This window comes from Perca flavescens, chromosome 9, assembly GCF_004354835.1.
Source record: "Perca flavescens isolate YP-PL-M2 chromosome 9, PFLA_1.0, whole genome shotgun sequence".
Lineage (NCBI taxonomy): Eukaryota > Metazoa > Chordata > Actinopteri > Perciformes > Percidae > Perca > Perca flavescens.
Genome location: NC_041339.1, coordinates 16,705,238 through 16,720,405, shown reverse-complemented (window position 1 = coordinate 16,720,405; position 15,168 = coordinate 16,705,238). Strand labels below are relative to the sequence as shown.

The window sequence follows — 15,168 nt, the reverse complement described above, 5'->3', positions numbered from 1 at the left end:
GTCAGTTCTGTCTGGTTCTGACTTATGGTCCAACATCAGTCCTGTACGATTGGCTTTATCTGGCCAAAACTGAGCGAGGCCATCTGAATTGATCTGTTGCCTGAGGACAACCTGTATTTGGTAGATATGTCGTGTATTTGGTGTAGTTGCCGAGATATAACTGAGGGGAGAAGAGTTGATTCAGAATAGATAATGCCATATAATTAGGTGAATTAAAGGAAATGTGTAATTTATGTACAATGTACAACATTTTACCATTGTCCCTGCAATCAAATCGTTAACACCATAGGTTAGTGGTCAGCGATGGTGGTGAACCTTCCTTTTTCTCCACGTTGAACCATTTCACAAGTTGCCGTTTTTGGACTGCACGGCAATTGATTCTGAAAACCTCTCTCAGGTTGGGCAATTTGCTGATTACATTTTTAGCAGGTTGTGATGTTTTTTGACTGATAAGAGAACATTTCCCAATTCCAAGACCTGAAGGTCAGGTTAACTCAAACAGGGAAAGTGATATATTTGTTAACTGTTAACAGGCAGCATGGCCAGCTCATGCAGCCATCATTAGGCTCTCAGCGGTATAAATGTATGGACTGTATGCAGGTTCTATTTGATGAATTTGTTGTGCATGCCTCATTTTCATGCTGTAATCTTCTACTAGATTACAGCATGGAAATAGAAAAAGTTAGAAAAGAATAGAAAGCAAATAAAGGGATAAAGTGGAGTCAAGCAGACAAACATTCAGTAGTCTTTAAAAAAATGACTTCAGCAGAATCAACACCAATAAGAAATTCTGTAAAAACTCATTCTCTCTCTCACACACACACACACACACACACACACTCTCTCTCTCTCTCTCTCACACACACACACACACACACACACACACTCTCTCTCTCTCTCTCTCTCTCTCTCTCTCTCTCTCTCTCTCTCACTCACACACTTTCACACACATGCATACGTTGACACATGTATGATGTGATAAGACTGTGCATGTCTTTGGAACAGAGCTGTGTGTCTGGTGATAGCCAGTTTATGAAGTTTATGAAGTGTCGATGAGACTGGCTGTAACTGACAGACTGACTGAGCGTGTTTGTGTGTGTGTGTGTGTGTGTGTGTGTGTGTGTGTGTGTGTGTGTGTGTGTGAGCCTTTGGATGATGATGTATACAACCCTGTCAATCATTGCATTGCCCTCCATCGTCCCTTTGCTATCTTTCTCTGTTCTTCTCCAGTATCGTACAGTATTAGTGGGGAGAGAGGGTTACAGAGAAAGAAAGAAAGAGAAAAAAATAGATTGAGGGAGTAAAAAAATAAATAAGTGTGTATGGTCGTGGTAATGTGTGACAGCAAAGTAACAAAGAAAAGGGAGAAGACTGATATTAAAGGAAGAAAAGGAGCAACTGAGAGAAAGAAGGGAGGACAAATTAAAATAAAGAGAAAGGGAATAATATAGAAAAATAAAAAGATGGGAGAAAATGAGACAAAGCGAGCAAAGGAGGGGGAGTGGAGGGAGGATGGGAGGAAGAGAATGAATAGGGTAATAATGGCTCAGTGTGAGAGCTGTTGTAGAAAAAGAGGGAACGGCTGAGTGAAGAAGAGAACAAAATGAGGCTGAGGGCACTCAGACAGATAGAATTAGACACACCGCAGAGGTTCAGTGTGTGCGCGCGAGTGTGGTAGTGTGTGTGTGTGTGTGTGTGTGTGTGTTAGTGTTTGTGTATGTGTGTGTGTGTACGTGTCTGACACAGAGAGAGTGTTGGCTTATGTTTGTATGTGTCCATGTGTGCAGGCAGCTGTATTCTGCGGATAGTTACTAGGTTTGCCATGTGTGAGTGTGTGTGTGTGTGTGTGTGTGTGTGTGTGTGTGTGTGTGTGTGTGTGTGTGTGTGTGTGTGTGTTGTCTATGTGTGTGTGGGGAGGTAAGAAAGCATTTTATGGTTTTTACGAGTTTTAGGAAATAGAGAGCTTTTGAGAGAAATCCTTACAGGTTTTCTGCTTTTTGTGAATGTGTGTTTGTTCACTCATGTGTTTGTGTGTGTTTCTGGTGAGAGAGTAACGAAGAAAGAGATGGAGGAAGGCTGAAGAGTGTATATGGCCGAGCTAAATGAGAGTAAGGTAATGCTAAAAGACTTGATGATGCCTGGAGCTCTAATGCTGCATTCATCCTTCCACCTCTGTTTAATATTTCTTCTTTCTGTCTCATAGAGTTGTCACTGACTGAACTCCTAGCTCATTAGAAAGATGTTTTAAATGCAGCAAAGGCTTAATGTGCTGTAAAGGTGTATCAAATGCTGTGTTAATTGTGTACTTATTATCTTACGGTATGCAACATTATCATATATCCTTTTCTCTCTCCTTCTGTCTCTTTCCCTTGTTTCTCTCTCTTTCCATCACAGGCGGAGATTGTCAAGCGTCTCAGTGCCATCTGCGCTCAGATCATCCCATTCCTCTCTCAAGAGGTAAGTGTCACCACTGCCAGACACACTTATAGATAAACTCAAAATTTGCATACACATGATCAAGGGACAGTTTTTTACACCCCAGGCCTATATCACATTTTCTTTGCATTCAGAATAATAAACCAAAAATACATGAAATTGCATGCTGAGCAAAATATAATTTCAGAAGTTCTCATTATATTGATTAAAAAAAGCATTGATTTTAATTTGTGTGCTCAAGTAGAATAAAGTGTGAAAAAAAGAAACGTTTTTGTCAGAATTGTGTCGATTCAACTTTATGATCAATTTTAAAGCTAGAGTTTATTGCATTCATTTATTGAATTATTGGAAGCTGCCTCAATAAGTCATCCTCTTTGTTTGCAAAGCAAATCAATCAACAAATCTATTGATATCTTATCAAACCGCCATTAAACTAAATATATCTTCATTAAACACAACATCTGGCTAATCATTAAATAAAATTAATTAGAAACATTGTCATCATAGTTTACTAATGTGGCGAATACAACTTACGTTACTACATTATGATCAAAGTAGCTTTCCTGTTTTTGAAGCTGATCTTTGCCACATTAATAATTTCATGTCCCCTTAACCTGTTAGCTGCATGTGCCTCATATGTGGTCCTGTGGTTTTGCACTAAATGATCTGTACAAGATCAAAAGGTACTGATATTGAACAAATATTGAAAGTATCAATGTCACTGGAAACAATACAGAACAACTTATTATGGTATTAGAGCCAATTGTATAGTATTTTATAAAGAAGGCTCTCTGGCTTTAGGAGTAATATTAATTTTTTTCCTGAACATTTAGATCCCATTATCTTTAAATTAAATACAGTCACTCCTTTGGGCCCTCTTATCATTCAACAACATCATCACCATTTCTGCGTGTGTGTGTGTGTGTGTGTGTGTTTTTGTGTGTGTGTGTATGTGCTTGGCCTCCATAATTGCTTCTTAAAGCTACTTTTCTATTTATATCTGCTTAATACAACTTAAATAAGTAAGAGGAGCATGGTTATTAAAGTTTAAAATACATTTTTGTTGCATTGTTGCTCTGACTGTATGTGCACTAGTTGTATGTGTGGTAGTGTATAGAAGACTGGAGTACAAACCTGCAGACACGCTTCATTTTGTCTGAGAGTGTGTGAGCATGCATATTGACACTGTGTCTGTGTGTGTGCGAGCACTGTTGCACACATGCATATTTGCGTTTGTGTGACTGATTACATTGGGATTTTGTGTAAACAGACCTGAGATTTTAGTCTGTGTGTGTGTGTGTGTGTGTGTGTGTGTGTGTGTGTGTGTGTGTGTGTGTGTGTGTGTGTGTGTGTGTGTGTGTGTGTGTGTGTGTGTGTATGTGACTTCTTTGTCAGTGTGAATGAATGGTTTTCCCAATCTAGACATTTATATTTATACACCCTGCACAAGCAGGACACCACCTTTTCTCAAGTTTGGTTCATGTATGATCACTGACTGTATATGTAATATACATTATGGTTACTTTACACTATATACTGTAACATAACGCATGGATAATAATGCAATGCAAACCGTACTCTCTTTCTGTGGCATTGTGTGTGTGTGTGTGTGTGTGTGTGTGTGTGTGTGTGTGTGTGTGTGTGTGTGTGTGTGTGTGTGTGTGTGTGTGTAGCACCAGCAACAGGTGGTCCAAGCAGTGGAAAGGGCAAAGCAGGTCACCATGGCTGAGCTCAATGCCATTATCGGGGTGAGTCACCTTCCATTCATCTTGACAGCACAGACACACACAACTACACATACACATATGCACTGACTGAACACATTAAGTAAAGACCAATCAAACTGATGAGAGTCAGCATTCTTTCAAATAGGTGAGGGATTGACAGAAACATCACTGTAGGCGTTCACATTTACAGTTTGTGCCCCAGATGGCGATGTTGATCGTGGTAAATGTAGATTCAGTCAGGCAGGTTTTATTTTACTAGCAAATGCTGAGGAGCTTTAATTTATAGCTTTAAATTGCAAGATTTTCTAAATGAAAATGGCTTTTGAAGGGTTATTTTTTCGATGTATCCGTGTTTAAAGTAGTCTATAACCACTGAGAGAGCCAATCTTTTACAATCAGATGTTAATCAGCATCTCATTCAGAGTGTGGGATTGTATTTATGTTGTGTAAAGCCCGATTAAATGATTGTGGCAGCGGCAAATGAGATGTTGCATCCTGTTTTACTGGACACTGTTTCCAATTTTATATTAAACTATAATAAATTACTGCTCCCAGTAAAATAACATTTGGGGAGCAGCGATTTTTAAAGCTCATGGCTGATATAGTTTAAATAAGTAACTATTAGTATAAAGAAATATATTCGAGTAACAAGTCCCACTTGCCAAATAACATGGGTAAGCATGGTAGTTTTTGCTCTGTCTCTTATGTGGAAGCTCTCTTCTCAAATATGATCAAGAATAGAAAGAAATCAGTGATTGTTCTCCAATAAGTCAGCTCGAATTGTCAGTGCACTGATCACATTACTGTCTACTTATTGTACAACAACAGTATGATGTGCACTGCTTTAATTACAACTCGGGATTAAGGTTTCTGTATGGATACACTTTTTGGATAATTTCATATTAAAACCAAGCTAACATACAAACTGACACACATAGGGCCCTATTTTAACGATCTAAGCGCAAGGCGTGAAGCGCATGGCGCAGGTGCGTTTAGGGCGTGTCCAAATCCACTTTTGCTAGTTTAAACGTGGAAAAAACTGTCCGGGCGCATGGTTCAAAAGGGTTGTACTTAGTGTCTTCATTAATTCATAGGTGTGTTTTGGGCGTAACATGCAATAAACCAATCAAGAGTGTAATCTCCCATTCCCTTTAAAAGCCAGGCGCGTTTGTACCTTGGCGCATTGTGTGTGTGTAACAAGCATAGTGTGTGCATGCTGTGCATAAGCCTAATTTGCTGTTAAAATAACAATGAAATGCTGCGCTATTGACTTTAGACCAGGTTTTTGTTGGTCAATGGCACGATCACTTCCCGCTGCCTCAAGATAGCAATACGCCAAGAATTCACCTGAACAGACGTCCCTGTAAGACCAGCACGCCCATGGGCGCAAAGATGGGCGCAGGTGCATTTGCTATGCAAAGCTGGACGGCAAATTGACAACTGCGTCGGTCTTAAACTAGCAAAGACACTTGCGTCGGGCTTTGCGCTTTGCTGTGCCAGGTGCAAGATAGGGCCAGTAATTTGACAAAATACATACCTTAACTACAATGATACCATTTGACACCTATACAAAATACACCTATACTTGCATTTAATGGCGCATGATCACCAAGAACAACATATTATCCACATGCTTATCTGCAAACATACTGTATGTCCTCACATGTACACACAGACAGACAGTGATGCTCCTGAGTGCCCTCGTAGACGGGGCTTTCCAGAGCTTGTCAGAGCACTGATCACATTACTGTCTACTTAAAGCCCTTTGTTCCTCCCAGCACTACAAACACGGCTGTCTCGGTGTGTGTGTGTGTGCGTGTGTGTGTGCGTGCGTGCGTGCGTGCGTGCGTGCGTGCGTGCGTGTCGAACACACTGGCTTGACAAAACAACACACAAAAACACATCATAATGCTCGACTCAGGATAATAGCCTTTCTTTATCTGTAGCTGCTCCTTTGCTCCCTTTTCTCTCTCTATCCTCCATCATCCTCTTTTTCTGCTTCGTCTCTGTCTTTCTGTTCATTTTTTCCTGGATTTTCTCATCTCTCCTTTTGTGATCTTTTATCATTCTCTCTCTCCTACTACTGTATGGCCCTGTCCTCATTTCTCCTCTCCCATTGTTTTTGGCTACGTCTTATCTTTTGCTCTCTCAACTGCACACTTTTCCTCCCCTTCTCATTTACCCTCTCTTCCTATCCTTCCCTATCTTCTCCCTCCTGTTCAACTTATTCTCCTTCACTTTTCACTGCCTCCCCCATGATCTCCCTCTGTTCCTCCTCATCATTTACTCTCTGACTCAAACATTTTCTTCCCTGGCCTGTTTCTGAATGTTCCTCCTCCTGGCTTTCCTTCATAATAAATCCCATTCATCCTTTTGCTCTTTTCACCGTTTCTACTTCTTTCTTTCACTTTCCACCTCCTCTTCCTTCACTTCTCTGTGTATCCTGACCGTTTAATTTTCTTCTCCCCATCTTTCGTTTTCCTCTTTCTTGTCCATCTTTTCCACCTCTTAATCCACTAATCTATTTTTTTCCTCTCTAACTGTTGAGCTCTCCATGTGGATTTCATTTCATTCACCATCTCCCTTTCTACTATCTCTCTCACCTGCCCTTTTCCAATCACAATCCCCACTTTCCCCCCATATTTCCCTTCTCCTTTGTTCTTTGCACTTTCTGATGCTTATTTTCTATCCATTTCTTCTATACCTTGTTTTTTCTAACCACCCACCCCCTTGTATGACACAATCCCTCCCCGACCCCTCCCTTCCCACTCCCTCCTTCCCCTGTGGCCACAGCAGCAGCAGCTCCAGCACCTGTCTCACCATGCTCCTGGCATTCCTCTGACGCCACACCCATCAGGCCTGTCCCTGGGGGCGGGGAGCTCAGGGCTTCTTGCGCTGACCGGGGCCCTGGGGGTCTCGGCCCACCTTGCCTCCAAAGATGATCGCAACCACCTTGATCCCGAACATCTCAGAGGTAAAGATCCGTAGACATTTAATCCTTAATTTTGTCTCCAAAAGGAGATAATATATTTTATAAATATTCTAGCAAGGTGGTCTTCAAGAGTGGAGTTCCTCTGAAAAAAGGATAGTTCATCTCTTCTGATCTTGTGACTCTCAGTCAGTGGCAGGATGCTTTCATTAACCAGAAGACAGTCGAGCCGGTTTAATGACCCAAAGTTCATAGTAAGATTACTCTTGATTGGTATTGGACAAAAACACTATGGTATTTACAGCAGGATTTATCCTCGGCAGGTCAAATGTTGTCAATAAATGCAGAGATTTTTGCCTTTATAGCCCTAAAGTAGCCCTAAAGTATATCATAGTTGCAGTGGAAATTTATGTACTTGCAGTTGTTTCAGGTCAGTGTACACAAAAGGTTTCATCATTGAAAATCAGTCACACTATTAAATGTGTTGAGAAGATTTTTAGCAAGTTCAATACAAGTGAGGTAGAGTAACACACTCTGGGAAATCATCTAAAATGAAACCATCTCACGCATTCAAGAATAATCTTTTTCTTCATAAAATGTTTGCATTTATGTGAGAATTTGTGTGTTTAATTTAATTTATTTCATACTAGAATGGGCACAAAGCAGCAGTAAGATAAAGATACAGAATAAAAAACAGATCTTTATTTCGAACATACATACACACAACACATACATTAGGAACGCACATTAGGAGGAGCTAAAGTGACATTATCTGTATTACTGGTAAACATCTTTGATCAAACCTGTCTGACTTGAACTGCAACCTCACTGTGATTTTCTCCATGATGAACACACTTTTTACCCTTTCTCTCCATTCCGTTATATTGGGAGGCTGTGGCTTCAACCAAGAAGCTGTAATTGTTTTCTTTGCTATTAAAAGCAGAATTCTCAGTAAGGAAGTCAAGTTGCTATCTGCGACATTATCTGAGACTATACCCTGTATGTACAATGTTGGATCTAAATTAAAGTCAATACCTAAAACATGTTTTATTTCCTTTTGGATATTCTTCCAAAAATCTAAAATCATTGGGCAATCCCAAAATTTATGTGTAAAGTCCCCCTCCAATCCGCAACCCCTCCAACCTCTCTCCAAAGTATTACTGTACTTTGAGGTAATAGCTGGCGTGTTAAAATACCTCATTTTGATTTTCCAATCAAACTCCCTCCATGCTGCTTTGAATGTTTCTTCCCACAGATCATTTTTTAAATCATTTTAGACCAGATAAAATGCAAAGCAATACTATACATAATATTTTACTGGCAGCTTGTGCTTAATTTGTACAGCAAGTCACCTTTTGGACTGAATTTGAACTTCCTTGTTTAGATTGCTGTCATAATATGGACAGACATTCATGGCACTTGTGTAAATTTAAGAGAAACGCTTTCTCCCAATGAACTTTCATTCACCCCTATGGAATATGTTATCTTTGCGCTCTGTTTCAGGCACAGAGCCAAGAGAGACTTTCTCATGAATAAATCGAGAGCTAGAAAGAGAGAAAAGAAGAAGGCACGAGAGTAAGAGTAGAAAGGGAGAGAGAAAGGGAGATCAATGTGTTCATTTTAACGTACTAAGCATCTGTGTGAGAGCTTGTGCATGTCTGCAGCTGTGTGTGTTTCTGTTCTTACGTACGAGAGGAAGAATGAGTGAGAAGACAGGGAGCATTGAAAGAGGCAGCAGGGGAAGACAGCTAGCTTTGTCTAGTTGGAGAACAGAGAGAGGGAAAGATAACGAGGAGGCCGGAATTAGGCACAATAGTGGGTCTGTATCTTTAGAGAGGAGAAGTCGTAGTTGAGCCTAACCTTGGCTGACTGTTGTTATTATTATCAGCACTGATGTCAAACTTTCTCTCTTTTCCCCTTTACTCCTCTCTCCCACTCTCTTTTTTTCTACTCTGTTCTCTTTCCTTACCTTTCTCCGCCCCATCCCAGAGGGAGCACCCAGCAGGGTGAGTACATAGTTGTGTGTGTGTGTACAGTAAGTGTCGTCTACACCCACATCTCTGTGTGTGTGTGTGTGTGTGTGTGTGTGTGTGTGTGTGTGTGTGTGTGTGTGTGTGTGTGTGTGTGTGTGTGTGTGTGTGTGTGTGTGTGTGTGTGTGTGTGTGTGTGTGTGAGACAGTGATAAACTGAGGGAAATGGAGATGCACTGTAAAGTGGCCTCTAAAAAAGGCTGTGTACTGCTGGAGCTCAGCCAGGAGTAGCACAGCTCAACACCAGCACAATAGCTGCTCAGCGCTATCAACCTTGAGTTCCTCAAGGTTATTCTACATCACACTAACATCTGAGCTCGCAGCATTTCGCTGTTATCTGGAAGAAAGGTACAAATTGAACAAATGGATGAACAAGCAACTGTTTGTTTCTCAGCACCGCAAATGTTCTGGTAATCTACAAGATTTACAGAACAAGGGAAAGGATTAAAACCAAGTTAATGGCAAATGCTGCCCGAAACACAGCAGTCGGTGTCTGTAGAAACGAGCAACTCTTACTTTAAAATGTTTACTTGAGTGTACTATGCATCCAGAATATAATATGCCGACTATAGGAGGCCCCTTAATGTCTGATGTAGAAAGCAACAACAGCAATATCATGCCCACTGAGATCCTTTTGTAAAGATGTTTCCCAACAGAACTTGCTCTGTTGTAGGATTGTACAACTGCCAGGGTTGCAGGAGAGGTGGGGACCACAAGAAACATGTATCTTGCCCTCTAGAAAACATGCTTTCATAGTATATTTATGTAAAGTATCTTTCCAACAATTTGCTAATGAAAGGTACAGTAAACGGTAGGGGTGGTCGAAAAAATCAATACACCATAGTATCACGATATTTTCTGTGGCAATACTGTATCGATACACAGACGGCAAGTATCGATCTTTTGTTATGTTGGTCAGTTTGTATGCTTGACAATCCCATATCGCAGCAATAAAATTGAAGTGAGATGAACAAACAGAGAAATTTATTTAAGATAAAACAAGTGTTGATAAAGTTTCCTATTGGGGACATCATTTGAAATTGGGAAAATTTGAAGTTAGAAAAAAGGTAATAAATTGCAATATATCGCAGAATATTGCAATATGTTTAAAATCGCAATAATATCGTATTGTGACATAAGTATCGTGCTGATATCGTATCGTGAGGCAAGTTCAGATTCAACAGTCCATTAATTAAGTGCGAAGGCTACATTTGATCGTATGCTGACTCACTCAGGTTAATATAACTGATGGGTTTTAAGAAATAACAAAATCCATCCTTAGAAAGAGTAAATGCAACATGCAGTGAATCATGAAATGTATACAAGTGTTCATCTTGCCTCACAGGTTTTGCACATATTTTATGTCACTGTAGTTAAAAGTCCCCATTAATTGCCTGGAGAATTAATTCAGTGCAAATTGGCTGATTGAAATTCAGTGGATGTCTATGGCTTGTCCTATTCTCTCTGGCTGCAGATTGCTCTGCTTTATGGAAACCGTGTGAACACTCGCTTACTGTACTTGCTGCAATGGACAGCTGGCCTTCATCAGTATAACTGTTGATAACACAGAGAGAAGGGAGTGGGCAAGAGGGAGATGGAGAGTGAAATTGGAAAGGGAAAGAGAGAGAGAGACTAAAGAGGAAGAAAAAAGATCAACCAAAATAGGAAGGGGAAGGTTGTTAAAAAAAAAAATACCAGCAAGTCTTTGTTCTGGCTTTTATTGCGAAATGAAAATGATTTAAGAGTGCTACTGACTTAACTTTCATTCCCTCTCTCTCTCTCTCTCTCTCTCTCTCTCTCTCTCTCTCTCTCTCTCTCTCTCTCTCTCTCTCTCTCTCTCTCTGTCCACAATGAAACCCTTAGCATAATTTAATTGCTAAACACAATGCTGATTGTTAAGCACCAGGAAAGTATTTCTCATATGAGTTGAGGTTTGTTCTGAACTTAGCCAAGCATTGCGGTGTTTGGTAAACGGAGGGGAGGGAGAGAAGGCAGGGGAGAGATGCATATAAATTGGCATTTGTCAGAGAGCCCCGCACGAGTAAAACATGTTGGAATTTTAAATGGAGGGGAAAAAAGGGACAGCGAGAGGAAGTCAGGAGAAGAGGGACGAAGGCGGAGGAGGAGGGGGAGAAGAAGAAGAAGAAGAAGAAAGAAGAGAGGGAAGTTTGTTGAGCCGCACTGAGGTCCATTGTGTGGTTTCTCCTCCTCTGTCCAACGCTCCTTCCTGTCGGCCCTTTGGGCCCCTTCCTGTGTGACTCATTGGTGTGTTAAACCCTCACTGTTCTTGTCCTCGCCACAGGGGGACAGAGAATGACAAGTGGCCCTCCCCAAACCTCTGGCCCCAGCCCCAATGCAAAAACAACACAATGCTTTGATCGACTTTTCTGAGTGCTAAGCACCAGGCCAGGCTGTATTGTAAATATGTCTGCACAGCTTTATTGCCCAATAATGAGAGTCATATTTTACACGAGGACTGGTGTGTCGAGGGGAGAGCACTAATTAGCTTTATACGCTATCTTGTGTGCTTCTATGGCTGTGTCTTAACCTGTGCTTACGTCTGCTGTTCTTGGTGTGTGTTTGTGTGTGTGTGTGTGTGTGTGTGTGTGTGTGTGTGTGTGTGTGTGTGTGTGTGTGTGTGTGTGTGTGTGTGTGTGTGTGTGTGTGTGTGTGTTTATGGGGCTTTCTGTTAATGTTTGTGTTACTGCTCAGTGTGCTTTTCATTCTCTACCTGAGATAATGTCTACAGATTGATGTGTGTGTGTATGTTCCTTCACATCATGAGCTGTACATTGGTGGATGTGGGTGTGTTTTACGTGTTTGTACAATGCTGCATTTGTAAAAATATCTAGTGATATTTAGTGATCTGTTTTTACTTGGTGTGTCAGGTGTGTCTCTCGCTGTCTGCCTGTGGTAGTATCAGTAAGCGTTTGTGTGTTCATGCTCGTGTTTTTGTCCTTGTCTTTCTTCAGAGTAAGTCAGTGTCATCAACAGACAGTCAGCCCACTGAGGAGCGCCAGGGCCCATCAGGAGGCTACTCCTCCTCGCAGGGAGGAGCTGAGGCAAAGAGGAGGCGCTGTGATGACAAAGAGCCCCTTCCACCACACTCCTATGTATGTGTTTTTGTGTGTCCTTGTCCTTATAAGATGAGATAAGTTGTTGCTTTAAATGATGACCAGGGGAAACTGAGTAGTTGCAAAGAAATGGCATGTAAATAAACAATAAACAAATAATTCTTATTAAACGCTATTATTGAGCTATTGATGTGCATATATGCATAATTTTTACAAAATAGATTAAAGTAAGCCACATATACACACTAGAGACGTCAAAGTGTGCATATGTTTGGGTTTGTGTGTGTGTGTGTGTGTGTGTGTGTGTGTGTGTGTGTGTGTGTGTGTGTGTGTGTGTATGTAAAACATCACCTATGACACACAGGGTTCGGGGGGCCTGCGGCCAATTAGAGTTGTGTTTGGTTTGGATGGGTCCAGTGAGGAAGAGCAGGGAGCCACAGGCAAGGCAACGCCAGAAGAGAGACGGCCAAGGCAGATAGCTGTAATGAATTAGATGGCTGTGTGTTTGCAGTCTGGAGGATTGATTGACACTGGGAGCCTGTCTGTGCAAGACGGCCTCCAGCTAAATCAGTTTGGTATCAACAACAGTCCAAATATTCCCACTATTTTAAAGCGAGAACAAGTTTCCACTCTCAGAATGTTTTTCCTCTCTTTCTGTCTGTCGAGCCACATTACATCTCCCATTTCTCTCCCTTTTTTGCTCTTCTATATCTCTGTCTCTTTATCAACGTCTCTCAATTTCTCTGGGTTTCATTCTCATTTTGTTTTTCTCTCCTCCTGTTTTCTTTTCATTTTTATTCCATCTCTGAATTATTTTACTTTTTCTCTTTCCTCTCTCCATTACTCCCCCTCCCTCTCTCTCTCTCTCTCTCTCTCTCTCTCTCTCTCTCTCTCTCTCTCTCTCTCTCTCTCTGTTTCTGTATTTTCGCTCTAGGAATAGACTGTAGACATAGCCCTGCTTTGGCTCTGTATAATTAGGTACTGATGTCACTCCACACTGATGTCAATAGGAATATCAGGCCACGATCACATCAAAGCACTGTTGCCATGGTGACTAAGTGCCATCGTTCTCACCCCAGAGAAAGGGAGAGAGAGATATAGAGAGATGGCTAGACGAAGAACGAAAATGTGCCATCGATGAGGAAAGAGCAACAGTGTGTGTGTGTCTGTGTGTGTGTGTGTGTGTGTGTGTGAGAGAGAGAGAGAGAGATCGAAATGTTGATGAGAATGAGTTCTTTGGTGAGAATATATGATATCCAGTATCTCTGTGTTAAATGTTGCATGGAGGACAGTGGAAGGAAGCAAAGAGCAGCCAGTGATATTGATATATCGATCTGTGTGTGGACTTAGTGTGTGTTTTTTGTGTGTTTCCATCTCAATTATTAAAGTTCCCAATGTACATTTACAGTGTACTGCATGTCTCTGTGGGCGATAGAGAGAAAAAGGAACCAATAAAACTTATCTTCATGGAAATAGAGAATATTTTACCTTTCTTATTTTTTTTGCTCCCTAGGACAGTGATGGAGACAAGAGTGAAGACAATCTCGTGGTGGACGTTTCCAATGAGGTACGTTGCTTGTTCAGTCTGATTTTGTGGTTATTCTGGTTGCCCACTATGAGACCACAAAGTAGAGCATTAGCGAAAGTGACCCATCAGGGACATATGGGTTACTTTCTGTTTAATCATTACTTAATGGCAAGGTTTATCAATGGGGCAACCTGTGACCACACTCACAGAAGTCATACATCTCACAAAAAGACATTTCTTCTAACCGCTTTGAAAATATTCCACCTTCACTACCAATGTTTATTCACAATTTTCCTTCTCCATTTTGGAAAATATTTCACTCACCCACAGAACTCACGCTTCACTCTCTCTCTCTCTCTCTCTCTCTCTCTCTCACACGTCCTCACAGCTATGTCCTTGGGAAAGAGCTCTACATCCCTGTTGCAGAAAGTATCTTTGATTTCCCTACAAAGCCACAAGTTACAAGCCACTTTTATCCTACAGAAGCTCTCTGACACTGTGTTGCAGCCCACACATGAATTACGCATGAATCCAACGTTGGGAGGACTAGTGTTGCTCGCAGGAACTATAGATGTACTTGGCACCGCTTGGAACCACCCTCCGTCCTCTGCATAACCCTGTCTGTCTGGCTGTCAATAGTTCAATTTAAAATACAGATCTGTGTTGTTCTCTCTCCTGTGTTGTGTGTGTGTGTGTGTGTGTGTGTGTGTGTGTGTGTGTGTGTGTGTGTGTGTGTGTGTGTGTGTGTGTGTGTGTGTGTGTGTGTGTTTGTGCGTGCGTGCGTGCGTGCGTGCGTGCGTGCGTGATATGTACACACCTTCTGACTCTTGACTCTCTCTCACTCTTCATTATTTAGTTTGAGGCTAAATTTGAGTATTTTGACAGTCTTGGATAATGAAAATGTGTCACAAGTCACTTTTCATGTGGCTGCGTTTTAGAAAAAGCCACTAGACACAGAATTGGGTAATTGCCTAAGAATAAGCATAGACATACTGTAGCCTACAAAATGACTTAATAGACTTACTGTAATATTATAGTTTCATACGTGATTATTTATTTTTTTGTTTAGTTTAGTTTGCAGGCAGGGACATTTTTTTTTTCATTATTGACTAATATGCAAATCATTTATTAGCTCGATAGATGTATCCTTTGGTCTGTAAAAACATCCAAAACCCAAATATATAGATTTATACATTATCAAAGACAAAGAAAAGCAGAACATTATTCACATCTGAGAAAATGGAATTTAGATTAGCCTCATTTTGTGATAATCAAGAAATTAAGTGATCTTTTCAGCTTGTACTCATAAACACATATAATGTTCGTTTTGCTTGCTGGATTACTTCTTTTAATGCCAATCATCTATAGTGACCTAGGTTTGTGTGTGCATGTGTCTGTGTCTGTGTGTGAAATGTGAAACAAGTCAGCAGGTATGTAGCTAGTT

At 40.9% G+C, this 15,168-nt stretch overlaps 1 protein-coding gene across 4 annotated transcripts in view; it reads left to right on the top strand.

Annotated features, from left to right (window-relative positions):
• The window catches only part of tle2b (TLE family member 2, transcriptional corepressor b), a 92,729-nt gene that overhangs the window by 64,158 nt on the left and 13,403 nt on the right, over window positions 1-15,168 (top strand). For 2 of the 4 annotated variants that reach the window (XM_028588476.1, XM_028588475.1), the window contains 6 exons: window positions 2,395-2,457; window positions 4,110-4,184; window positions 6,957-7,137; window positions 9,082-9,098; window positions 12,095-12,235; window positions 13,710-13,763. In XM_028588476.1, coding sequence (XP_028444277.1) covers window positions 2,395-2,457; window positions 4,110-4,184; window positions 6,957-7,137; window positions 9,082-9,098; window positions 12,095-12,235; window positions 13,710-13,763 — 531 coding nt within the window. Of the gene's footprint in view, window positions 1-2,049; window positions 2,114-2,394; window positions 2,458-4,109; window positions 4,185-6,956; window positions 7,138-9,081; window positions 9,099-12,094; window positions 12,236-13,709; window positions 13,764-15,168 lie in introns of all 4 variants that reach the window. The other 2 variants (XM_028588478.1, XM_028588477.1) reach the window with 2 other exon arrangements.